The sequence below is a fragment of the Rhinopithecus bieti genome, unplaced genomic scaffold, assembly GCF_001698545.2.
Source record: "Rhinopithecus bieti isolate Rb0 unplaced genomic scaffold, ASM169854v2 scaffold_13704, whole genome shotgun sequence".
In the NCBI taxonomy this organism is placed as follows: domain Eukaryota; kingdom Metazoa; phylum Chordata; class Mammalia; order Primates; family Cercopithecidae; genus Rhinopithecus; species Rhinopithecus bieti.
In genome coordinates, this window is record NW_016808231.1 from 408,574 (window position 1) to 428,292 (window position 19,719).

The 19,719-nt window shown below is 46.7% G+C and overlaps 1 protein-coding gene across 2 annotated transcripts in view; it reads right to left on the bottom strand.

Annotated features, from left to right (window-relative positions):
• EFHD1 (EF-hand domain family member D1) overlaps nt 1–19,719 on the bottom strand; it is a 50,966-nt gene that overhangs the window by 2,401 nt on the left and 28,846 nt on the right. For both annotated transcript variants that reach the window (XM_017886203.1, XM_017886204.1), the window contains exons 2-3: nt 17,796–17,943; nt 8,005–8,139 (exon numbers count right to left, since the gene is read on the bottom strand). In XM_017886203.1, coding sequence (XP_017741692.1) covers nt 8,005–8,139; nt 17,796–17,943 — 283 coding nt within the window. The remainder of the gene's footprint in view (nt 1–8,004; nt 8,140–17,795; nt 17,944–19,719) is intronic.

The following is a 19,719-nucleotide window of genomic DNA, read 5'->3' on the forward strand; positions in this document are numbered from 1 at the left end:
TCTGTTCTAGAACTGATTCTGTGAGTGTGTCTCAATTTGTAAAATTTTCAAACTCGCTGAGTATGTACATTTTTTTTTTTTAAGACAGTCTCACTCTTGCCCAGGCTGGAGTGCAATGGCGCAATCTTAGCTCATTGCAACCTGTGCCTCCGGGGCTCAACCGATCCTTCTGCCTCAGCCACTGGAGTAGCTGGGATTACAGGAACACGTCATCACATGCCTGGCTAATTTCTGTATTTTTAGTAGAGACGGGTTTTACCATGTCGCCCAGGCTGGTCTTGAACTCCTGAGCTCAAGCATTCACCCGCCTCAGCCTCCCAGAGTGCTAGAATTACAAGCATGAGCCAGCACACCCAGCCTTATGTATGTTATTTTAATAGACTATTACATTGTTCTCCAAAGCAGCTGTTCCGATTTACACCCCCACAATCATGAACCGGAAGCTCTCATTTCTCCACAACCTTGCCAAGGTTATCATTAATGTTTTTACTTTTTGCCAATCAGATAGCCAAAAACCTTGTTTTATTTCCTCTTTTGTAAATTGCCCATTTATATCCTTTGCCCACATTTCTATTCAGTTATTATATTATTATTTTAAAATTTGCAATTCCTTTTTTTTTTTTTTTTTTTTAAGAAACACTCTTGCTCCATCGCCCAGGTTGAGGCTGAAGTGCAGTGGCACAATCAGTCCCCTGCAGCCTCGAACTCCCAAGCTCAAGCGATCCTCCTACCTCAGCATCCTGAGCAGCTAGGCCTACAGGTGCATGCCACCTATAGGTTAGTTTTTAAAATTTTTTGTAGAGATGGAGTTGCACTATGTTGCCTGGGCTGGTCTCAAACTCCTGGGCTCAAGCAATTCTCCCACCTCAGCCTCTTAAAGCATTGAGATTATAGGCATGTACCACTGAGCTCAGCCCCTATTTGATTTACATAAGGCAAAAAAATAAATAAATAAAAATAAAAGAATATTTACTTTCCTTATAAATTCTTGGTATTAGTCTCTGGTTATACATATTTTAGTTACTTTCTCCCAGTTTTTTGCTAATCTTTTAGCTCTAAGGCATTTGGGACGACACATATATTTAAAATTTTGATGTAATCAAATTGATCAAGCATTTCCATTCTGCCATTTGCATTTTATGGCATGTTTAAGAAGGTCTTCTAAACCCCCAAGGTTCTAAACCCATTTCCTGAATTTCATTTTAATACCTTTATGGTTTTGTGTTCTCATTTGGCCCCTTAAGCCACAAAAATAAGCTCACTTATTTCACTTTTCTTTCCCGTCAGAAGGCAATGTGCTGACATCTTAACAAGATTGGAGGCAGGCACACTTCACACATGGGCATGAAAACCCAGTCTTCACATTATGAACCACAAAAGGATCTAAGTGCCCTTATTTTAGTGAAGAGTATAAAGTAGGGACTTGACTTTATCTTCCTAAGTGCATAGCTAATTGTCTCAGCACCTTTTATTGCTAGCCCATTATTCTCCCAATTGTCTTCATATTCTAAGTTCCCACATGAAAGAGATGTTTCTGTTCTCTATCCTGTGCCACTGACTGATTTGTTTATTCCTGCACCCATACTGTGTGATTTAATATTACTGCTTTATAGAATGCCTTGATATTTATGAGGAAAGTAGATATTCTTTTTTTTCTTTTCTTTTTTTTGTTTTTTTTGAGGCGGAGTTTCACTCTCATTGCCCAGGCTGGAATGCAATGGTACGATCTCAGCTCACTGCAACCTCTGCCTCCCAGGTTCAAGCGATTCTCCTGCCTCAGTCTCCTGAGTAGCTGGGATTACAGGCATGTGCCACCACGCCCAGCTAATTTTGTTTTTTAGTAGAGATGAGGTTTCTCCATGTTGGTCATGTTGGCCTCGAACTCTCCACCTCAGGTGATCTGCCTGCCTCAGCCTTCCAAAGTGCTAGGATTACAGGCGTGAGCTACTGTGCTTGGCCAATATTCTTTTACCGTGCTAAAGAAGCATTGTTTTCTTATTTTAAAATGTTTTACTATGAATGGGTATTAAACTTTATGAAATACCTTTGAGATATTTAATTTAAATGATTTTTTCTTGATATACCTATGATAGTAACATTTTCAAATCATTCTTGCAGTTTTAACATATACATCCTTAAATGTAATCACTGCATTCCGTTTTTTGAAGTTTTAAGATTTTTTTTTTTTTTTTTTTTTTTTTGAGATGGAGTTTCACTCTGTCACCCAGGCTGGAGTTCAATGGTGTGATCTCAGCTCACTGCAACCTCCACTTCCTGGGTTCAAGTGATTCTCCTGCTTCAGCCTCCCAAGTAGCTGGGATTACAGGCACACGCCACCATGCCCAGCTAATTTTTGTTTTTTCTTTCAGTAGAGACAGGGTTTCACCATGATGGCCAGGCTGGTCTCGAACTTCTGACCTCAGGTGATCTGCCCGCCTTGGCCTCCCAAAGTTATGGGATTACAGGCATGAGCCACTGCTCCTGGCCCTGAAGTTTTAAGATTCTTAGAGCTACATCCATTGATATAATTTTTTTTCTAATGTGTCATTTTTATGTGACTTTATCAGAATCAATGGCTTCAGAGAATGAATATGATATGATCTTTTTCAATATTTGCATTCTCTTTATAACATTGGAGGACAAAGGAAGAAGTAATCCTTACATTTCCCAACATTTAACTGTCTTTTGGGGGAGTTGGAGCAGAGTTCTCAACTTTCTAAATGTCTTTTTTATTTTGAGACAAGGTCTTAATCTGTCACCCAGATTGGAGTGCAGTGGTGCAGTCATGGCTTACTGCAGCCTCAATCTCCCAGGCTCAAGTGTTCCTCCGAATTCAGCCCCCTGAGTAGCTAGGACTACAGGCATGCACCGCCACACCCAGCTACTATTTTTGTTTTTGTAATGACAAGTTCTCACTATGTTGCCCAGGCTGGTCTCAAACTCTTGGGCTTAAGCAATCCTCCCACCTCAGCCTCCCAAAGTGCTGGGACTATAGGCATGAGCCACTGCGCCAGGCCTGGATGCTCCCATTTCAATGAAAAATCAGTGTCCATTTTCTAAATTCCCCTGCATTTGACAGGGGTCCATTTCGGAAGACAGGTAACTCTGAGAATATTAACAGCAAGAGTTATGCTTATATAGAAAGGTGTGTGTGTGTGTGTGTGTGTAGAGACGGGGTCTTGCCATGTTGCTCAAGCTGGTCTCAAACTCCTGGGCTTAAGCAATCCTCTCACCTTGGCCTCCTAAGTGTGCTGGGATTGCAGGTGTGAGCCACTGCACCAGGTCACTTTTACTCTTATGGAATTATAATCCCTAGAGGCAGGGACTAAAAACTCCATTTTGTTATGTTTGCTTTTTGTTTTGTTTTGTTTTGTTTTAGAGACAGGGTCTTGCTCTGTTGTGCAGGCTGTGTTGCAGTGGCATGATCACAGCTCACTGCAACCTTGAACTCCCGGGCTTGAACAGTTCTCCTGCCTCAGCTTCCCAAAGTGTCCAGGCATGAGCCACTGCACCCAGCCTAATCTCTTCTAAAAACTGCTCCAGTCCTCCAAAATAGCATTTCCCCAGGGTTTCCTTGTACCTCTGATTACACCTTCTTCTTCTCCAAAGGCCTAAATGGCAGCCTTTCCCACAGTCCTGGCACCATTCTGTTCTACCATAGGTCAATCTCTAAGCCTTGGTTTCAACTTATATCTTGTGAAGTTAGCTCCTGTGGTCTATGTTGTGAGGTGCCCAGAAGCACCCATTTCCTGCCTTATTTCTTGCTATGAGGCCTGGCACATGGCCCAGAGGCCTAAGCGAGACTGACGCCACCCCTGGCTCCAGAGAGCCCAGTTGAGATAATGATATTCCAGTGTTTTCCAATGGCAGGTTCAGAATTGGGCATGTGTGGAAGAAATCACTCCATGACCCTCAACATGTAGGATCTTCACCTTCCCCAGTGGCAATAATTATAGCCAGGCAGGCAGATCCCAGAAAAAAAGACACTCCCTAACCTCCCATGCAGCCAGGAGTCACCAGGTTCGGTCAAACAGGATGTGATCAGAAATTATTTGTAACCAATATGATGGCCTTCAAATAAAGGGGCACACCTTTCCTGTGCCTGAAGTCCCCTCACACTTGACACCAGACCCAGTTCATAACTTTTCCTCTTCAAACCACAGCCATTCTGGGAATAGGGGGAGGCTGGGCTTTATTTATTTTTGCTTTATTTATTTATTTTTTTTGAGACACAGTCTTGCTCTGTTGCCCAGGCTGGAGTGCAATGGTGTGATCTCGGCTCACTGCAACCTCTGCCTCTGAGCTCAAGCGATTCTCATGCCTCAGCCTCCCAAGTAGCTGGGACTACAGGCATGCGCCACCACGCCTGGCTAATTTTTGTATTTTTAGTAGAGACGGGGTTTCACCATGTTGGCCAGGCTGGTCTCAAACTCCTGACCTCAAGTAATCCTCCCCCGTCACCCTCCCAAAGTGCTGGGATTACAGACGTGAGCCACCACACTCGGCCTGGGAGGCTGGTCTTGATGAAAAATATCATCAACTTCCCTCCTTGACAAACCTCATGGCACTTATCTCCCACCTTCAATGGAGTGGTCATGAACACTGAGACTTCTAGAGAATTCTCAATTTGTCCCCTCCTCCTCCCTAGTCTGGTTGTCACTACACTTATTGGACCCACAATTCTTCTCGGGACATCTGTGAAAACTTCCCTGAGTCTAAACTGTCCCCAGGCAAGTGTGTACTCGTAGTGCCCATCCCAAACACTCGGGCTCCCCTGCACCTGTGGCTGTGCGTCGGAATCACATCACAGCTCCATCACCTACACGTTTCCTGAAACCCACCTTGGAGAAATTCCAGGTAGATGTGCGTTGGCCTGAGAATCTGGTGTGCAGGTTGTTCTGACACTCAGCAGTCTGGGGAAGGCCTGACCTTCCCAACCAGGTGCTCAGAGAGGAGCTCCTCTCAGCCTTGGGGAGGCTGGAGCTCTCTGTCCAATACTGTCTAGTGCAGCCGGGGGCCATCCAATCTGAGAGTCACAGACCATACGTGCCATGGTGGGCCAAAGGGTGGCAAGTGCTGGCCCAGTTTCCTGATCACCATATTTTCTTTCTTTCTCTCTTTCTCCTTCCTTCCTTCCTTCCTTCCTTCCTTCCTTCCTTCCTTCCTTCCTTCCTTCCTTCCTTCCTCCCTCCCTCCCTCCCTTCCTTCCTCTTTCTTTCTTTCTTTCGTTTCTCTCTCTCTCTTTCTCTCTCTCTCTCCTCTCTCTCCCTCTCTCTCTTTTTTTGGTGGAGTCATGCTCTGTCACCCAGGCTGGAGGTGCAGTGGCACGTCTCGGCTCACTGCAGCCTCCGCCTCCTGGGTTCAAGCAATTCTCCTGCCTCAGCTTTCCAAGTAGCTGAGATTATAGGTGTGCACCACCATGCCCAACTAATTTTGGTATTTTTAGTGGAGACGGGTTTCACCATGTTGGCCAGGCTGGGGTCACCATATTTGCATCTTGGTTTTCACCTCCAGACACGTCACCAGCCCTGCTCCCTCACACATCCTGTATCCTCACATTGTGACACCTCTCCAGCCTCCAAACAAGCCTCACCCTCTATGCCTTGGAGCCTTCCACTTGCTGTTCCCACGATCACAACGCCCTCCCTTCCTTGATTACAAGGTGAATCCCCATTCATCTCGGAACATCTGTCACAAATGGCAGCTTCTTTATGGCCCTCTCCCAAATCCAGCGGTGACGCCCTCCATTTGTCATCCAGGCAGATGTTTATTGAGGGTCATTATATACCAAGCACTGTAATTACAAAGATATCATACATACTCTGCCTTTGAGTTTGGGTGAGGAGGCAGACCTATGAACATAACGAGCTGCAAGAATTTTTATTGTCATTCTTTTCATCTTTTCTCCAGTTATAAAAAGAGTGCACACTCATTGTAAAACATCACAAAAATATAAAATAAGTCCCTCAGACACAACTATTACTAATACTTTGGCATGTAATGATCCAGGTTGGATTTCATGTTTACAAAATTAGGTTTCCAGCATATTGTCTTGCTTCATTTATTCTGGACATCTGTCCACACGGACATGCAGCTGCATCTCATTTTTTGACAGCTGCAGAGTGTGCAAATGTGTGGGTATATCACAATGAACTCACTTCCCTGATAATGGAAGTTTTGGTTATTTCTAATTTTTCTATATTACTAACAATATTGTATGAAAATCCTTGTCCATACATGTATGTGCATTTGCATGGGTGTAGTGGCTCATGCCTGTTATCCCAGAACTTTGGGAGGTGGAGGCAGGCAGATCACGAGGTCAGGAGTTTGAGACTAGCCTGGCCAATATGATGAAATCCCATCTCTACTAAAAATACAAAAATTAGCTGGGCGTGGTGGTGCGTGCCTATAGTCCTAGCTACTCAGGAGGCTGAGGCAGGAGAATCACTTGAACCTGGGAGGCGGAGGTTGCAGTGAGCCAAGATCACACCACTGTACTGTACTCCAGCCTGGGCGACAGAGTAAGACTCAGTCTCAAAAAAAAAAGAAGAAGTCTTAAGAGGTAGAATTCTGGAAGGGAAAAATATAAAATGTGAATAGTTAGTTTCAAACTGCTTTATAAAAAATTGGGTCAAAGTTGCAGTGAGCCAAGATTCTGCCACTACACTCCAGCCTGGGCAGCAGAGTGAGACTCCATCTCAAAAAATAAAATAAAAAGCTGGGTTAATTTATACTTTTACCAAAAGCATCTAAGGGTGCCTCGAAAAGATAAATTATAACCCACTTCCACGTGTACTAGAGGCACACAGAAGAGGACGGACAGTCAGGGAAAGCAGCCTAGGGGAGGAACTCTTCAAAATGGGTCTGGATGAAGAAGCAGTTTTCTAGGCAGAGGCATTTGGGTAGGGCATTCAGGCAGAGGGAACAGCAGATCCAGTTGGGAAAGGCGTGGCAGCATTTGAAGGGGATGGATGAGGCTGAAGCAGGGATCAGAGCCAGATTATAACAGGTCTTGAATGCCCAGATAAAACATTCCCAGACACTCAAACCTACTTCAACTAGAGCACGTATCACCTTGCACTGGAGCAGTGGACTGAAAACTGTCCTGCTAAGCTCGGGCTCTCAACCCTAGCACCTCTGCCAAGGCATCATAAGACATCGGCATGTTATATACTCAATGGATGGAGAAGACCCATCCCTGCAAAATAGCCCTTCCCTCCTCTCTACCTTCTCTGTATCATTGTGGAGCTTGCTTTCTTCACTGGACTATGTATGTGCCCTGGGAAGGGCAACAGTTATGTCCACTTCATCCTTAGAAAGAAGTTGTCTCTTAGAGCTCAATGCGGTGCCCAGCTTTGCTGGAGATGGGCTGAATCAATGCTAAGTCAGGAAGGAAAGGCCAAACCACTTTCAGAATTGGACACATGGTGCCAGTGTTTAAGGCACAATGAGTGGTTGGCTTGTCCTTGACACTGTCAGATGAGAGCACTGGGCTTTCAGCGTGGCAGAAAGATGATGAAATCTGTCTCCAAGCAGCCTCAAAGAGAAGTGAGAATTTAGAGTCCTGCTTAGGGGACTGGGCAGGCCAGGATGTGTCACCAAGGCACTCTGTCTCTGGGCAAGCTCCCAGAATAAACTAAAACGAAACTCCACAAGAGTCCCAACGGCCCATACCACCTACGAAGGGCTCACAGTGAGCCAGGCACTTGCTAAACGCTTTCATGTACATGAACTCGTTTCATCATTCAGGCAATTCTGTTGTCACCCCTCCATCATACAGATGAAGACACTGAGGCTCTGAGTGGACAGGGTAGGGAGATGGAGGAGGCAGACTCTGAGCTCAGGTGGACTGGCACCCACTGTGCTGAGTGGCAGGGGACTTGGAGGACCCTCCTGGTCTGTTTCTGCAGGTTTGCTCTGCTGAGATGAAATTGACAGCTGCAGTCTGGTGGACAGGGTGAAGGCTGGGAGTGGTTGCTCCTCACAGAAGGAACGAAGCCCTACCTTGGCTTCAAAGAAGTTCTTGGCACCTTTGACGCCCTCCAGGGCCACATTGATCTCGGAGAGCTTTGCCAGCGCCATCAGCCCACTGTCCTCCTGCAGCTCCCCCGCCGCGGCCTTGTGGAAAATGAGCAGGAACTACAGGGGAAAGAAAGCAGGGAATCAGCGTGGGTCTCACTGAGAGATTCACAACCAGCCTCTGGCCCAAGCCGAAGTCACTCCGCTAATCACTTAAGAAAGGTGTTTATGTGTGTGTGTGGCAAATTATTTTTTTCCCTTATCAGATTGTCAGAAATGAAAACATGTCCATTTTTCCCAAGGATATAGGGAAATGGGCACCCTCATATTTATTTGAAAGTGTAAACCAATTCAAACTTTTTTTTTTTTTGAGGCAGAGTCTAGCTCTGTCACCCAGGGCTGGAGTGCAATGGCGTGATTCTCGGCTCACCGCAAACCTCTGCCTCGCAGTTCAAGCAATCCCTCGCTGCCTCCAGCCTCCCAAGTAGCTGGGATTACAGGATGCGCCATGCCCGGCGGATTTTTTTGTATTTTAGTAGAGACGTGGTTTCTCCATGCTTGGTCAGGCTGGTCTCAAACTTCTGACCTCAGTGATATGCCACCTTGGCCCCCAAAGGTGCTGGATTACAGGTGTGAGCCACCACACCGGCTATTCTTTTCTTTTTTTTTTTTTTTTTTTTTTTAAGATGGGGAGTCTCACTCTGTCTGGAGTACAGTGGTGCGATCTGGGCTCACCGTAAGCTCCACCTCCTGGGTTCACGCCATTCTCCTGCCCCAGCCTCCCGAGTAGCTGGGACTACAGGTGCCCGCCACCACGCCTGGCTAATTTTTTGTATTTTTACTAGAGACGGGGTTTCACTGTGTTAGTGAATGGTCTTGATCTCCTGACCTCGTGATCCGCCCGTCTCGGCCTCCCAAAGTGCTGGGATTACAAGTGTGAGCTACCACGCCCGGCCGATAATTATTTATTTTCTTGAGACAGGCTCTTTATTTTCTTGAGACAGGGTCTCACTCCGGAGTGCTGTGGTGTGATCACAGTTCACTGTGATCACAGCTCAACCTTGACCTCCTGGGCTCAGGTAGTCCTGTGGCCTCCAGTTCCTGAGTAGCTGGGACCACAGCTATGTGCCACCACACCTGGCTTTTTTTTTTTTTTTTTTTTTTAATTTGTAGAGACAGGGTCTTCTACGTTGCCCAGGCTGGTCTCAAACTCATGGTCTCAAGTGATCCTCCTGCCTCAGCCTCTTAAAGTGCTGAATTACAGGTGTGAGGCACTTGATGGGCACTTTGGAAATGTTTATGGAAAATAAGATGCTTTTTGCCTTCCAACCATTAATTCTACTGGTAGGAATTTATCCTTCAGAAACATTCCTACAATGGTTTAAACATTATCTATGAAAGTAAAAAATTAGCAGCATCCTAGTTTACAGTGACGAAAGAAAAATCAAATAAACCTATATGAACTATTTTCCAAAAAACTAAATAACTTAATATTTCCAATGGTTTTTTAACAACTTGTATTTTTCTAGTGTGTCTCATTTTTGCATTAGATGGTTTACCTTTCTTATCATTTGCTAAAGATCTTCACAGAACCTGGTATGTTTCAAATACTTCAGCTTTGTCACTTGCCTTTTAAGTATGTTTATGCTAATTTTCAACTTTCAAAAATTTTACATATAGTGTTATGCTTAGAAAAACCTTCCTCAGCACCAAGGTTATATAAACAATCACCAACATTTTTTCTACAACTTTTATGGCTTTTTTTTTAACCATGTAAATATTTAATCTCTGAAATTTATTTTTATTTATCATGTGAGGTTAATCATTAACCTTATTTTCTTCCAAATGGTTGGTTAGTAATCCTTGTATCATTTGTTGAATAATCCACCTTCCTCCTCCAGATTCAAAATGTGACCTGAATGAATTAATCTTTAGGCCTCCAAAGAACAAACTTTTAAATAAATAAATTGGCCAAACCTTTTTTTTTTGAGATGGAGTCTCACTCTGTTGCTCAGGCTGGAGTACAATGGCTCGATCTCAGCTTACTGCTACCTCTGCCTCCCAGGTTCAAGTGATCCTCCCGCCTCAGCCTCTCAAATAGCTGGGATTACAGGAGCGTGACACCATGCCTGGCTAATTTTTGTATTTTTAGTAGAGATGGGGTTTCGCCATGTTGACCAAACTGGTCTCGAACTCCTAGCCTCAGGTCTCTCAGAGTGCTGGGATTACAGGCATGAGCCACCATGCCCAGCTACAAATTGGCCAAACTTAAATGGCAGGTCCCCCATCTTCCTGTACTCTCCCAAGGCAATTTTGTGGCTTTTTAAGTTCTCTTATTTAAATAATTTTAATTGATTTATGCATCAAACAACTGCTATCTAAGTTTCATGATTTATTTTTCCATATGGAAAGAATATAAACTGATATGTTCCAAGCCATCATCAAAAGAGGGTCTCTCCAGGTTTTCAGGTGCTACCTAAAATGTGTGCACCCACAGGAAAATTTCAGGTTTCCAGGTCTTTTTTCATAACCCTCTTCCCTAAAAGAATGCCTTCTTTTAGGCAGGCACAGTGGTTTACGCCTGTAATCTCAGCACTTTGGGAGGCCAAGGCGGGCGGATCACGAGGTCAGGAGTTCGAGACCAGCCTGACCAACATGGTGAAACCCCGTCTCTACTAAAAATACAAAAATTAGCCAGGCATAGTGGCGTGCACCTGTAATCCGTTACTCAGGAGCGTGAAGCAGGAGAATTGCTTGAACCCAGGAGGTGGAGGTTGCAGTGAGCCAAGGTCGTACCATTGAACTCCAGCCTGGGCTACAGAGTAAGATTCTGTCTCCAAAAAAAAGCCTTCTCAAAAGGGAAAAGAACACTACTTAAAGGAGAGTGATATGTTAAGCAACTTCTGCGGGCCTTCCAAACCCTCACTTGAGTATCGTTACTGCCAAGGCTCTCAATCCCCAGAGGGAAGTGTGTTTCATGTGGTGAGAGTCTCAACCGCCGCAACCCTGAAACGCCTTGTAAGACACCCTCTTCCTTTTGCTCCCTTCAGGGTCCTAACGCCACCGTGGATATTGTCAAATACAAAGCAAGGGACACAGCAACATGCCCACGGAGAGGCCGACGGTCAGCCCCGTTCATCCACCTGCAGCTTCAAACTCTCTCACTAGAGGCCGGCAGAGACTCAGTTTGCTGCGGATTATCAGAGCCTGAACACTGATTTGAAAGAAGACAGGCCTTGGCCGGGCGCGGTGGCTCAAGCCTGTAATCCCAGCACTTTGGGAGGCCGAGACGGGCAGATCACGAGGTCAGGAGATCGAGACCATCCTGGCGAACACGGTGAAACCCCGTCTCTACTAAAAATACAAAAAACTAGCCGGGCGAGGTGGCGGCGCCTTGTAGTCCCAGCTACTCGGGAGGCTGAGGCAGGAGAATGGCGTAAACCCGGGAGGCGGAGCTTGCAGTGAGCTGAGATCTGGCCACTGCACTCCAGCCTGGGTGACAGAGCAAGACTCCGTCTCAAAAAAAAAAAAAAAAAAAAAAAAAAAAAAACGGCCTCCTGAAGGAGGCCAGGGCCCCCAAGAATAGGTTGGAAGTCAAGGGGATGGGGACACAGGGGTGGGAAAGATCGAACCAGCAGACTTCAGGGCTGTGGATGAGAGGCATGTGCAGAGAGGGAATGACATAGCAGTCGCTCCGTGCCCTGCTATCCTTAAAGCATTTCCTTCACAGAAGGCCCCACCGTATTGCTCCACGCAGCAAACAGAACAGGCAGCCCCACCAGGCCAGTGCTCTCTGGGGCCCAGACAGGCAGCTGCAAAAAGACAGAGCACTGACTGGGTGTGGTGGCTCACACCTGTAATCTCAGCACTTTGGGAGGCTGAGGCGGGCGGATCATTTGAGGTCCAGAGTTCGAGACCAGCATATGACCAACATGGTGAAACTCCGTCTCTACTAAAAATAGCAAAATTAGCCAGGCGTGGTGGTACACAACTGTAATCCCAGCTACTCGGGAGGCTGAGGCACAAGAATTGCTTCAATCTGAGAGGTGGAGGTTGCAGTGAGCTGAGATCGTGCCACTGCACTCCAGCCTGGGTGACAGAGTGAAACCGTGTCTCAAATAACTAAATAAACAAATAAATAAAATAATAAAATATTTTCTAAAAAAAGAAAAGACAGAGCACCACCCCCAGCCAGCGCCCACCCAGGTGACCTCAGGGACTTTCACCATCCCCCAGGCTTGGCCTTCTCACATCCAGAGTGGAGATGACAGTTTACGGACGGGTTCCATGAACTGGAAACATGAGGGAAAGCTCTCTTCACGGGTCCCTTCCCAGAGCTGTTTCCTCTGAACCCTCAGGTCTGGGGCAGATCCAGACCACATCCACTCACTGTGCCAGGTCAGCAGGTGACCAGCAGCATCCCTGTCACACCTCAGGGGTCCCCCCTACCCCAGCCAGTTAAATAAGGAAAAAAAACTCAGCTCAAGCTGAAAGCGCCTCGCCCTCCATGAAGCATGCCAGACATTTCCATTTATTTTATTACAATCAGCAACCACCCTAAATGACAATTTATCCAACTGCCCAGCCTTGTTTGTCTTCCTATTTATAGTCCACAAAGCCGGGCATGTGGTAGAAGAATTGGAAACTGTCCTAGCTGTGACTGTGAAGAAAGAGGGGGAGGGAAGGAGAGGTAGAAAACAAAGAGACAGCAAGAGAACTAACAAAGCTAAAAGCCCTTTCACACGCAAGCTATGGATGCTTCTGATACACTCAGGGAATTTTTAACTTCATGGCTGCGGCTGGTGATGCAAACACTCCCTCGGTATTAGTTAGAACTCTTAGGTTGCAAGTGACAGAAATAAACTTGTTCACTTAAGCAAAAAGGAAGTATTCATTATTTAAAACAGATGTCTCGACCAGACACAGTGGCTCGTGCCTGTAATCCCAGCACTTTGGGAGGCCAAGGCAGGTGGATCGCCTGAGGTCAGGAGTTCGAGACCAGCCTGGCCAACATGGTGAAACCCTGTCTCTACGAAAAAGAAAAATACAAAATTCTCTGGGTGTGGTGCTGCATGCCTGTAATTCCAGCTATTTGGGAGGCTGAGGCAGGAGAATCGCTCGAAACTGAGAGGCGGAGGTTGCAGTGAGCTGAGATTGCACCATTGCACTCCAGCCTGGGCAACAAGAGCAAAACTCCGTCTCAAAGTAAATAAATGAATGAATGAATGAATAAATAAATAAATAAAATAGATGTCTCAAAAATCCAAGGACAAGATGCAGTGGCCTGGAGGAGGACTGGGAGAGGCAAAGCCCTTAGGACTGGAGGCAAGATTCCCCCTCCCTCTCTCATGCTGGTCCACACGGTAGAAAGTGGGCACCCCACATTGTATTACCCTTCCAAGAACAGCCATCTGCAGAGCCAACTCAGAGCACTTCAACCCCAATTTCAAAATCCCAAGAGAGAGAATTCGATTAGCCTGGTGAGACCAGGGGTTCATCCATGGTCTGGTCAGCCACGGTCAGGCGGGCGGGCAGCCCAGCACGGCCAGGCTCCAGGGGCCACTGGATTTGTCTGCTTGGGCTGCCCTAACAAAATTGTGCAGACTGGGTGGCTCACACAACAGAAATGTATTTTCTCACCGTTTCAGAAGCTGGAAGTGCAAGACCAAGGTGGCAGCAAATACGGTTTCCAGTAAGGAATGTCTTCCTAGCTTGTAAAGGGCACAGAAAGATAACTTAGTTTTCACAATGGTCACAATAGCGGGGAGAGCTATTCACACCACTATTTTAAAGACACAAAAACTGAGGCTCAGAAGTAAAAGATCTCACTCTGGGGACCTAGCTTTGCATGGCAGCCTGAGCCCATGCTCTTTTCAGTCTGTGAACACAGCCCTGGTCCACTAGGGCCTTAAGCAGAGGTGGAAACCAGCACAGTGAAATAATGGAACAGGAAAGTATGAGTGGCAGCATGTCCTTACACTTCCAGGGCCTGCATGCCTGGGGTGGCTACTAGAGATGGGACTGGGCTTGGAACTGACAAAGGGTAGACTGTGAATGTCCCTGAAGCTCTGGAATGGGGGTGCAAACAAATCACAGGAACCCTTTGGAGATTTCCAAGCTTCTGATGTCTACCATCTGCTGGCCAAACCAGCAGCTAGACAAAAGCTAACCAAGCATCACGGATTCAGGGAGGAGCACCTGTGGTTGGCCCCTGCGTACAACGGAGCAGATGGGGGAATGTGTCTTAGTTCATTTGGCAATTGCAAGCCACAAAACACCCTCTCAGCTCCTGTTCCCAGAGGTCACAGCCTCACCACAGCTCTCTCCCCAGAACCTACTCCAAAGCTTCACCAAGGCAAAAGTATCTGCCTTCTATACTCTAGGGGTATTCGGGTTGGAAAGAGCCAGTGCCCCAGCAGGAGCCAAATGGGGCAGCTGTGAGGACAAGTGTGGTGGTGACAGGACAGGCTGAGTGGCACGGAGGCCACAGCCCACACCCAGCAAACCCAGATATCTGTGGCCCTTCAGCCCCTTGGCTCTGGCATGCAAAGCTAGATGAGACCATCCAGACGGTCATGCCCAGCCCTGTGAATCCTATCTCAGGTTTAGTAAAGGTGGAAGATTTTGGAGCCGATTTGTAGAAGCAAGGGACAAGCCCAGTTCACCACGGCTCAGGGAGGGGCTTGTGGCTGCCAGTTCTGCTCCAGGAAGAACTTCTAGCCTAGAGAGACCAATGCTTGACCCAAAGTCTCACATCAGAAACCAGGGCGCTAGCTGGGTGTGGGGGCTCACGCCTGTAATCCCAACACTTTGGGAGGCTGATGTGGGAGGACTGTTTGAGCCCAGAAGTGAGAGGCTGCAGTGAGCTGTGAAAAAACCAGGGTGCCAGTACTCCAACGTTTCTGGAATAACCAAGGTTAAACACCAGGAAGCAGGGAGGGTCCCCTACTCCCAGCTCCTAAGGGCTGAAGCTGAGACATGACTGAAACTGCAGATGCTCTGAACCTTTAATCTGATATCATCATCAAAATTATTATAATAGGCCAGGTGCAGTGGCTCACACCTATAATTCCAGCACTTTGGGAGGCCAAAGCAGGTGGATTGCTTGAGGCCAGGAGTTCGAGACCAGCCTGGGCAACATGGGGAAACTCTATCTCTACTAAAATTACAAAAAGTAGCCAGGCGTGATGGCACGTGCCTAGAGTCCCAGCTACTCAGGAGGCTGAGGCAGGGGAATCGCTGGAACCCAGGAGGTGGAGGTTGCACTGAGCTGAGTTCGCACCACTGCACTCCAGCCTAGGCAACAGAGTGAGACTGTCTCCAAAAAAAAAAAAAAAAAGTTATAATACAGGTAGCAGATAAAACTCATAAGAACACATCGAACACATGAAATCCCCTTCCCTGTGGGGTGGCGTCCTTGCCACGGAAGACATCGGATAGTCTTGAGACACTGTCCCTAAAATAGAAACGGCTTTCTCACAGAGGTTCTTAGCCATCTGGGGATCAGCTGTGAATGCTATATGCACTCTTCCTGGGGGAGATGCCGGTACCTCAAAATTTTGCCTGCAATTTCAGAGGTTCAAAGACCAAGTCCATTCTTGGACTGTTGGTGAGGGGGCTCCACCGGCACAGAATAAGACCCTTTATAAAATTACTTTTGAAAGCCAGGTGTGGTAGTACATGCCTGTGGTCCAGCTACTCAGGAGGCTGAGGTGGGGGGATAGCTTGAGCCTGAGAGGTGAGGGTTGCAGTGAGGTAAGACTATACCACTGCACTCCAGCCTGGGGAACAGAGTGAGACTCTTGTCTCAAAAAATTAAAAAATACAGCTGGATGCAGCTCATGCATGTAATCTCAGCACCTTGGGAGGCCGAGGCAGGCAGATTGTTTGAGCTCAGGAGTTCAAGACTAGCCTGGGCATCATGGAGAAACCCCATCTCTACTAAAAATACAAAAATTAGCCAGGAATAGTTGTGCACACCTGTAATCCCAGCTACTTGGTGGGGACTGAGGCACAAGAATCACGTGAAACCAGGAGGTGGAGGTTGCAGTGAGCTGAAATCATGCCACCGCACTCCAGCCTGGGCAACAGAGTGAGACTTTGTCTCAAAAATTTAAAAAAAAATTAAAAAAAAAAATCTATTTTGGGGATGGGCACAGTGGCTCACACTGTAATCCCAACACGTCGGGAGGCCAAGACAGGAGGATTGCTTGAACCCAGGAGTTTGAGACCAGTCTGGGCAACAAAGTGAGTCCCTGTTTCTATAAACAACAAAAAAAAATTTTAATAAAAAATAAACTATTTTGCATGCTGTAAAAATAAAAAGTAGCTAGACATGCCTGTAATCCCAGCACTTTGGGAGGCTGAGTTGGAGACCAGCCTGGGCAACATAGCAAGACTCTATCTCTACAAAAAATTTTTTAAAATTAGCCAGGCATGGTGGTACATTTCTGTAGTCCCAGCTACTCAGGAGGCTGAGGTGGGAGGATGGGTTGATACTGGAAGTTTGAGGCCGCAGTGAGCTGTGATCATGCCACTGCATTCTAGCCTAGGCAACAGAGCAACCCTGTCTCAAGTAAATAAACAAACAAACAAATAAATAAATAATGAAAATGAAAATATAAAGAAGTATTATTCTCAAAATAACTGGGCAAGGTGGCTCATGCCTGTAATCCCAGCACTTTGGGAGGCAGAGGCAGGAGGATTGCTTGAGGCTGAGTTGGAGACCAGCCTGGACAACACAGTGAGACCTCATCTCTACAGTAAATTTAAAAAATTAGACATATGTGGTGGTATGTGCCTATAGTCCCAGCTACTCAGGAGGCTGAGGTGGGAGGATCAATGGAGGAGACTAGAAGGTCAAGGCTGTAGTGAGCCATGATTGAGGATTGAGCCACTGCACTCCAGCCTGGGTGATAAGCAAAAAAGACACATTATTGTATATTTCAAAATAATTAAAAGGAATAGAATGTTTCAAACACAAAGAAATGATAAATGCTTGAGGTGACGGATACCCAGATTACCCTGACTTGGTCATTACACATTGTATGCTTATATCGAGATATCACCCATAGGCCGAGCTTGGTGGCTCACGCCTGTAATTTCAGCACTTTGGAAGGCTGAGACAGAGGATCACTTGAGGCCAGGAGTTTGAGACCAGTATGGTCAACATGGCGAAACCCCATCTCTACGAAAAATACAAAAATTAGCCAGGCCTGGTGGCACACTATAATCCCAGCTACTTGGGAGGCTAAGGCACGAATCGCTTGAACCCAGGAGGTGGAGGTTGCGGTGGGCTGAAATCACACCATTGCACTCTAGCCTGGGCAACAGAGTAAGACTCTGTCTCAAAAAATAATACTAATAAAAAAAAAATCACACGTCTAATATGTACAATTATTATGTATCCATAACAATTAAAAATAATTTTAAAATATGTTTAAACATGAAAAGTTTTAATATATAAAAAAGAATAACCTTATAAAACCACCAAAATTTTGTCCCCATAAATATCCACTATGAATATTTTGGTGAACATCCTCCAAATTTCTTATTATTTTATTGAAAGGAGGTTATACTACTACCCATGCTGCTTTTTCCAGGCCAGAACTGGGGTTAGCTGTCTCCTAAAAGGCATTTTTGAAAGCAGAATTGCAGGTTAGATATGCAAACAGCACTCTGGAGAGGCCAAACTCGTTTGTGCTCCAGGGGGCTGTACACTTGAAGGTCCCCTCAGGGGCACCCCACAGGGGCTCAGGGCCACAGTAGGCAGGTACCTCCCGGAAGCTGAGCTTGCCATCGAAGTCCTCGTCCACCTCCTTGATCATGCTCTTCAGGCCCAGGTGGGTCTGGGGGGCCCCCAGCTTCTCCATCATCAGCTTCAGCTCCATCAGGTCGATGAAGCCATCCCGCCCAGCGTCATACCTGCAGGGTCAAAGGAATGCATGACCGGGACGAAAGGACACTTGTTAGTCTCCCAAACATGTAATTCCTTTGGCTTCATTCATTGAAAAATGACTCAAATACCTCCCGCTCTGCGAGGCCGATGTGGGTCACCTGCTCCAGAGGTACCCCTCTCTCTTCAGAGCGCCTCAGGGCTTTGTATGACTCAAAGTGGATCTTGTACTACCTGTTGGTTTTCATGTCTTTTATCTCCTCAACTAAACCATAATTTCTGGAGGGTGAGAAACATGCCTTGTTTACCTTAATTTCCCCCAGTTTCGGTCCACAAACATCAAGTGAGCACCTCCTCCTAATGCTGGACATTGGAGGGGTTGCAGGAGCTGGCCCCTGACGCCCAGCACATTCGCAGGGAAGGGCTGGCAATTCCAGGAGCCTCCTCCTGGTCACTGCCCCTGGATCTCTCCCACGGCCATTCCCAACAGCCCGTCCCAGGTCTAGGGAAGTTGGTTCCCACCCTTGTGTGTGGCCGTGACTCTGGCTCATGATTCCCTTCTGGTTCGCTCGTCTTGTCTCCAGCTCTGAACGGCTATGTCTGCCGAGAGGGCTCTGACTCTGTCCTCTAACAGAGCCACCCCTCTGCTCACTGGCCCCCCAGTCCCCAGCCAGGAAACAAACCCAGCCTCACCAGGCAGGGACCGGCCCTGTCCCCTCCTGGCCCAGCCATCATCAGCCCTCTGTGCTCTGCTTCCTCCAAGCCACTTCCCCCATTACAGGATTTCTCCACAGACCCCCTGGCTCTCCTCCTTTCAAGCATTTTCCGTCACCCAGAAATTCCTTGTTGCTCAGGTATGAATACCTTGCTCTAAAAACAAAGCAGTTTACAACAGCCAAAAGGTGGGAACAATGCAAGTGTCCGCGGACAGATGAAAGGAGAAATGAAACGGGGTATAGCCAGCCAGGCGCGGTGGCTCACACCTGTAATTCCAGCACTTCAGGAGGCCAAGGTGGGTGGATCACCTGAGGTCAAGAGTTCGTGGAACAGCCTGGCAAACATGGTAAAATCCTGTTTCTACTAAAAATACAAAAATGAGCTGGGCATGGTGGTACATGCCTGTAATCCCAGCTACTCGAGAAGCTGAGGTGAGAGAATTGCTTGAACCTGGGACGCGGAGGCTGCAGTGAGCCAAGATCACACCACTGCAGTTCAGGCTGGGTGACAGAGTGAGACTCCGTCTCAAAAACAAAAAGCGGGTGTATTCGTATATCCACACAATGGAATATGGTTATGTTTATACAAGGGAATATTTTTTGGCAAGAAAAAGGAAGGGAATGCTAACACACGGGTGAGCCTTGAGGGCATTCTGCTAAGTGAAACAAGCTAGCCACAAAAAGGCAAATCCTGTATGGTTCCACTTCTGTGATGTTCTTACAGTAGTCAAATTCATAGAGACAGAAAGTGGATGAGTGGTTGCCAGGGGCTGGGAGACAGGGGCATGGGAATTAGTGTTCAATGGGTAGAGATTCAGCTTGAGATGAGAAAAAGGTTCTGGCGATGGATGGTGGTGATGGCAGCACAATAACGTGAATGTACTTAATGCTGTCCACTTACATGGTTAAAGTGGTCAGAGGTTTTGTTTTTTGTTTTTGTTTTTGAGACAGAGTCACGCTCTGTTGCTCAGGCTGGAGTGCAGCTGCATGATCTCTGCTCACTACAACCTCCACCTCTCAGGTTCAAGCGATTCTAGTGCCTCAGCTTCCCAAGTAGCTGGGATTACAGGTGTGCACCACCACACCCAG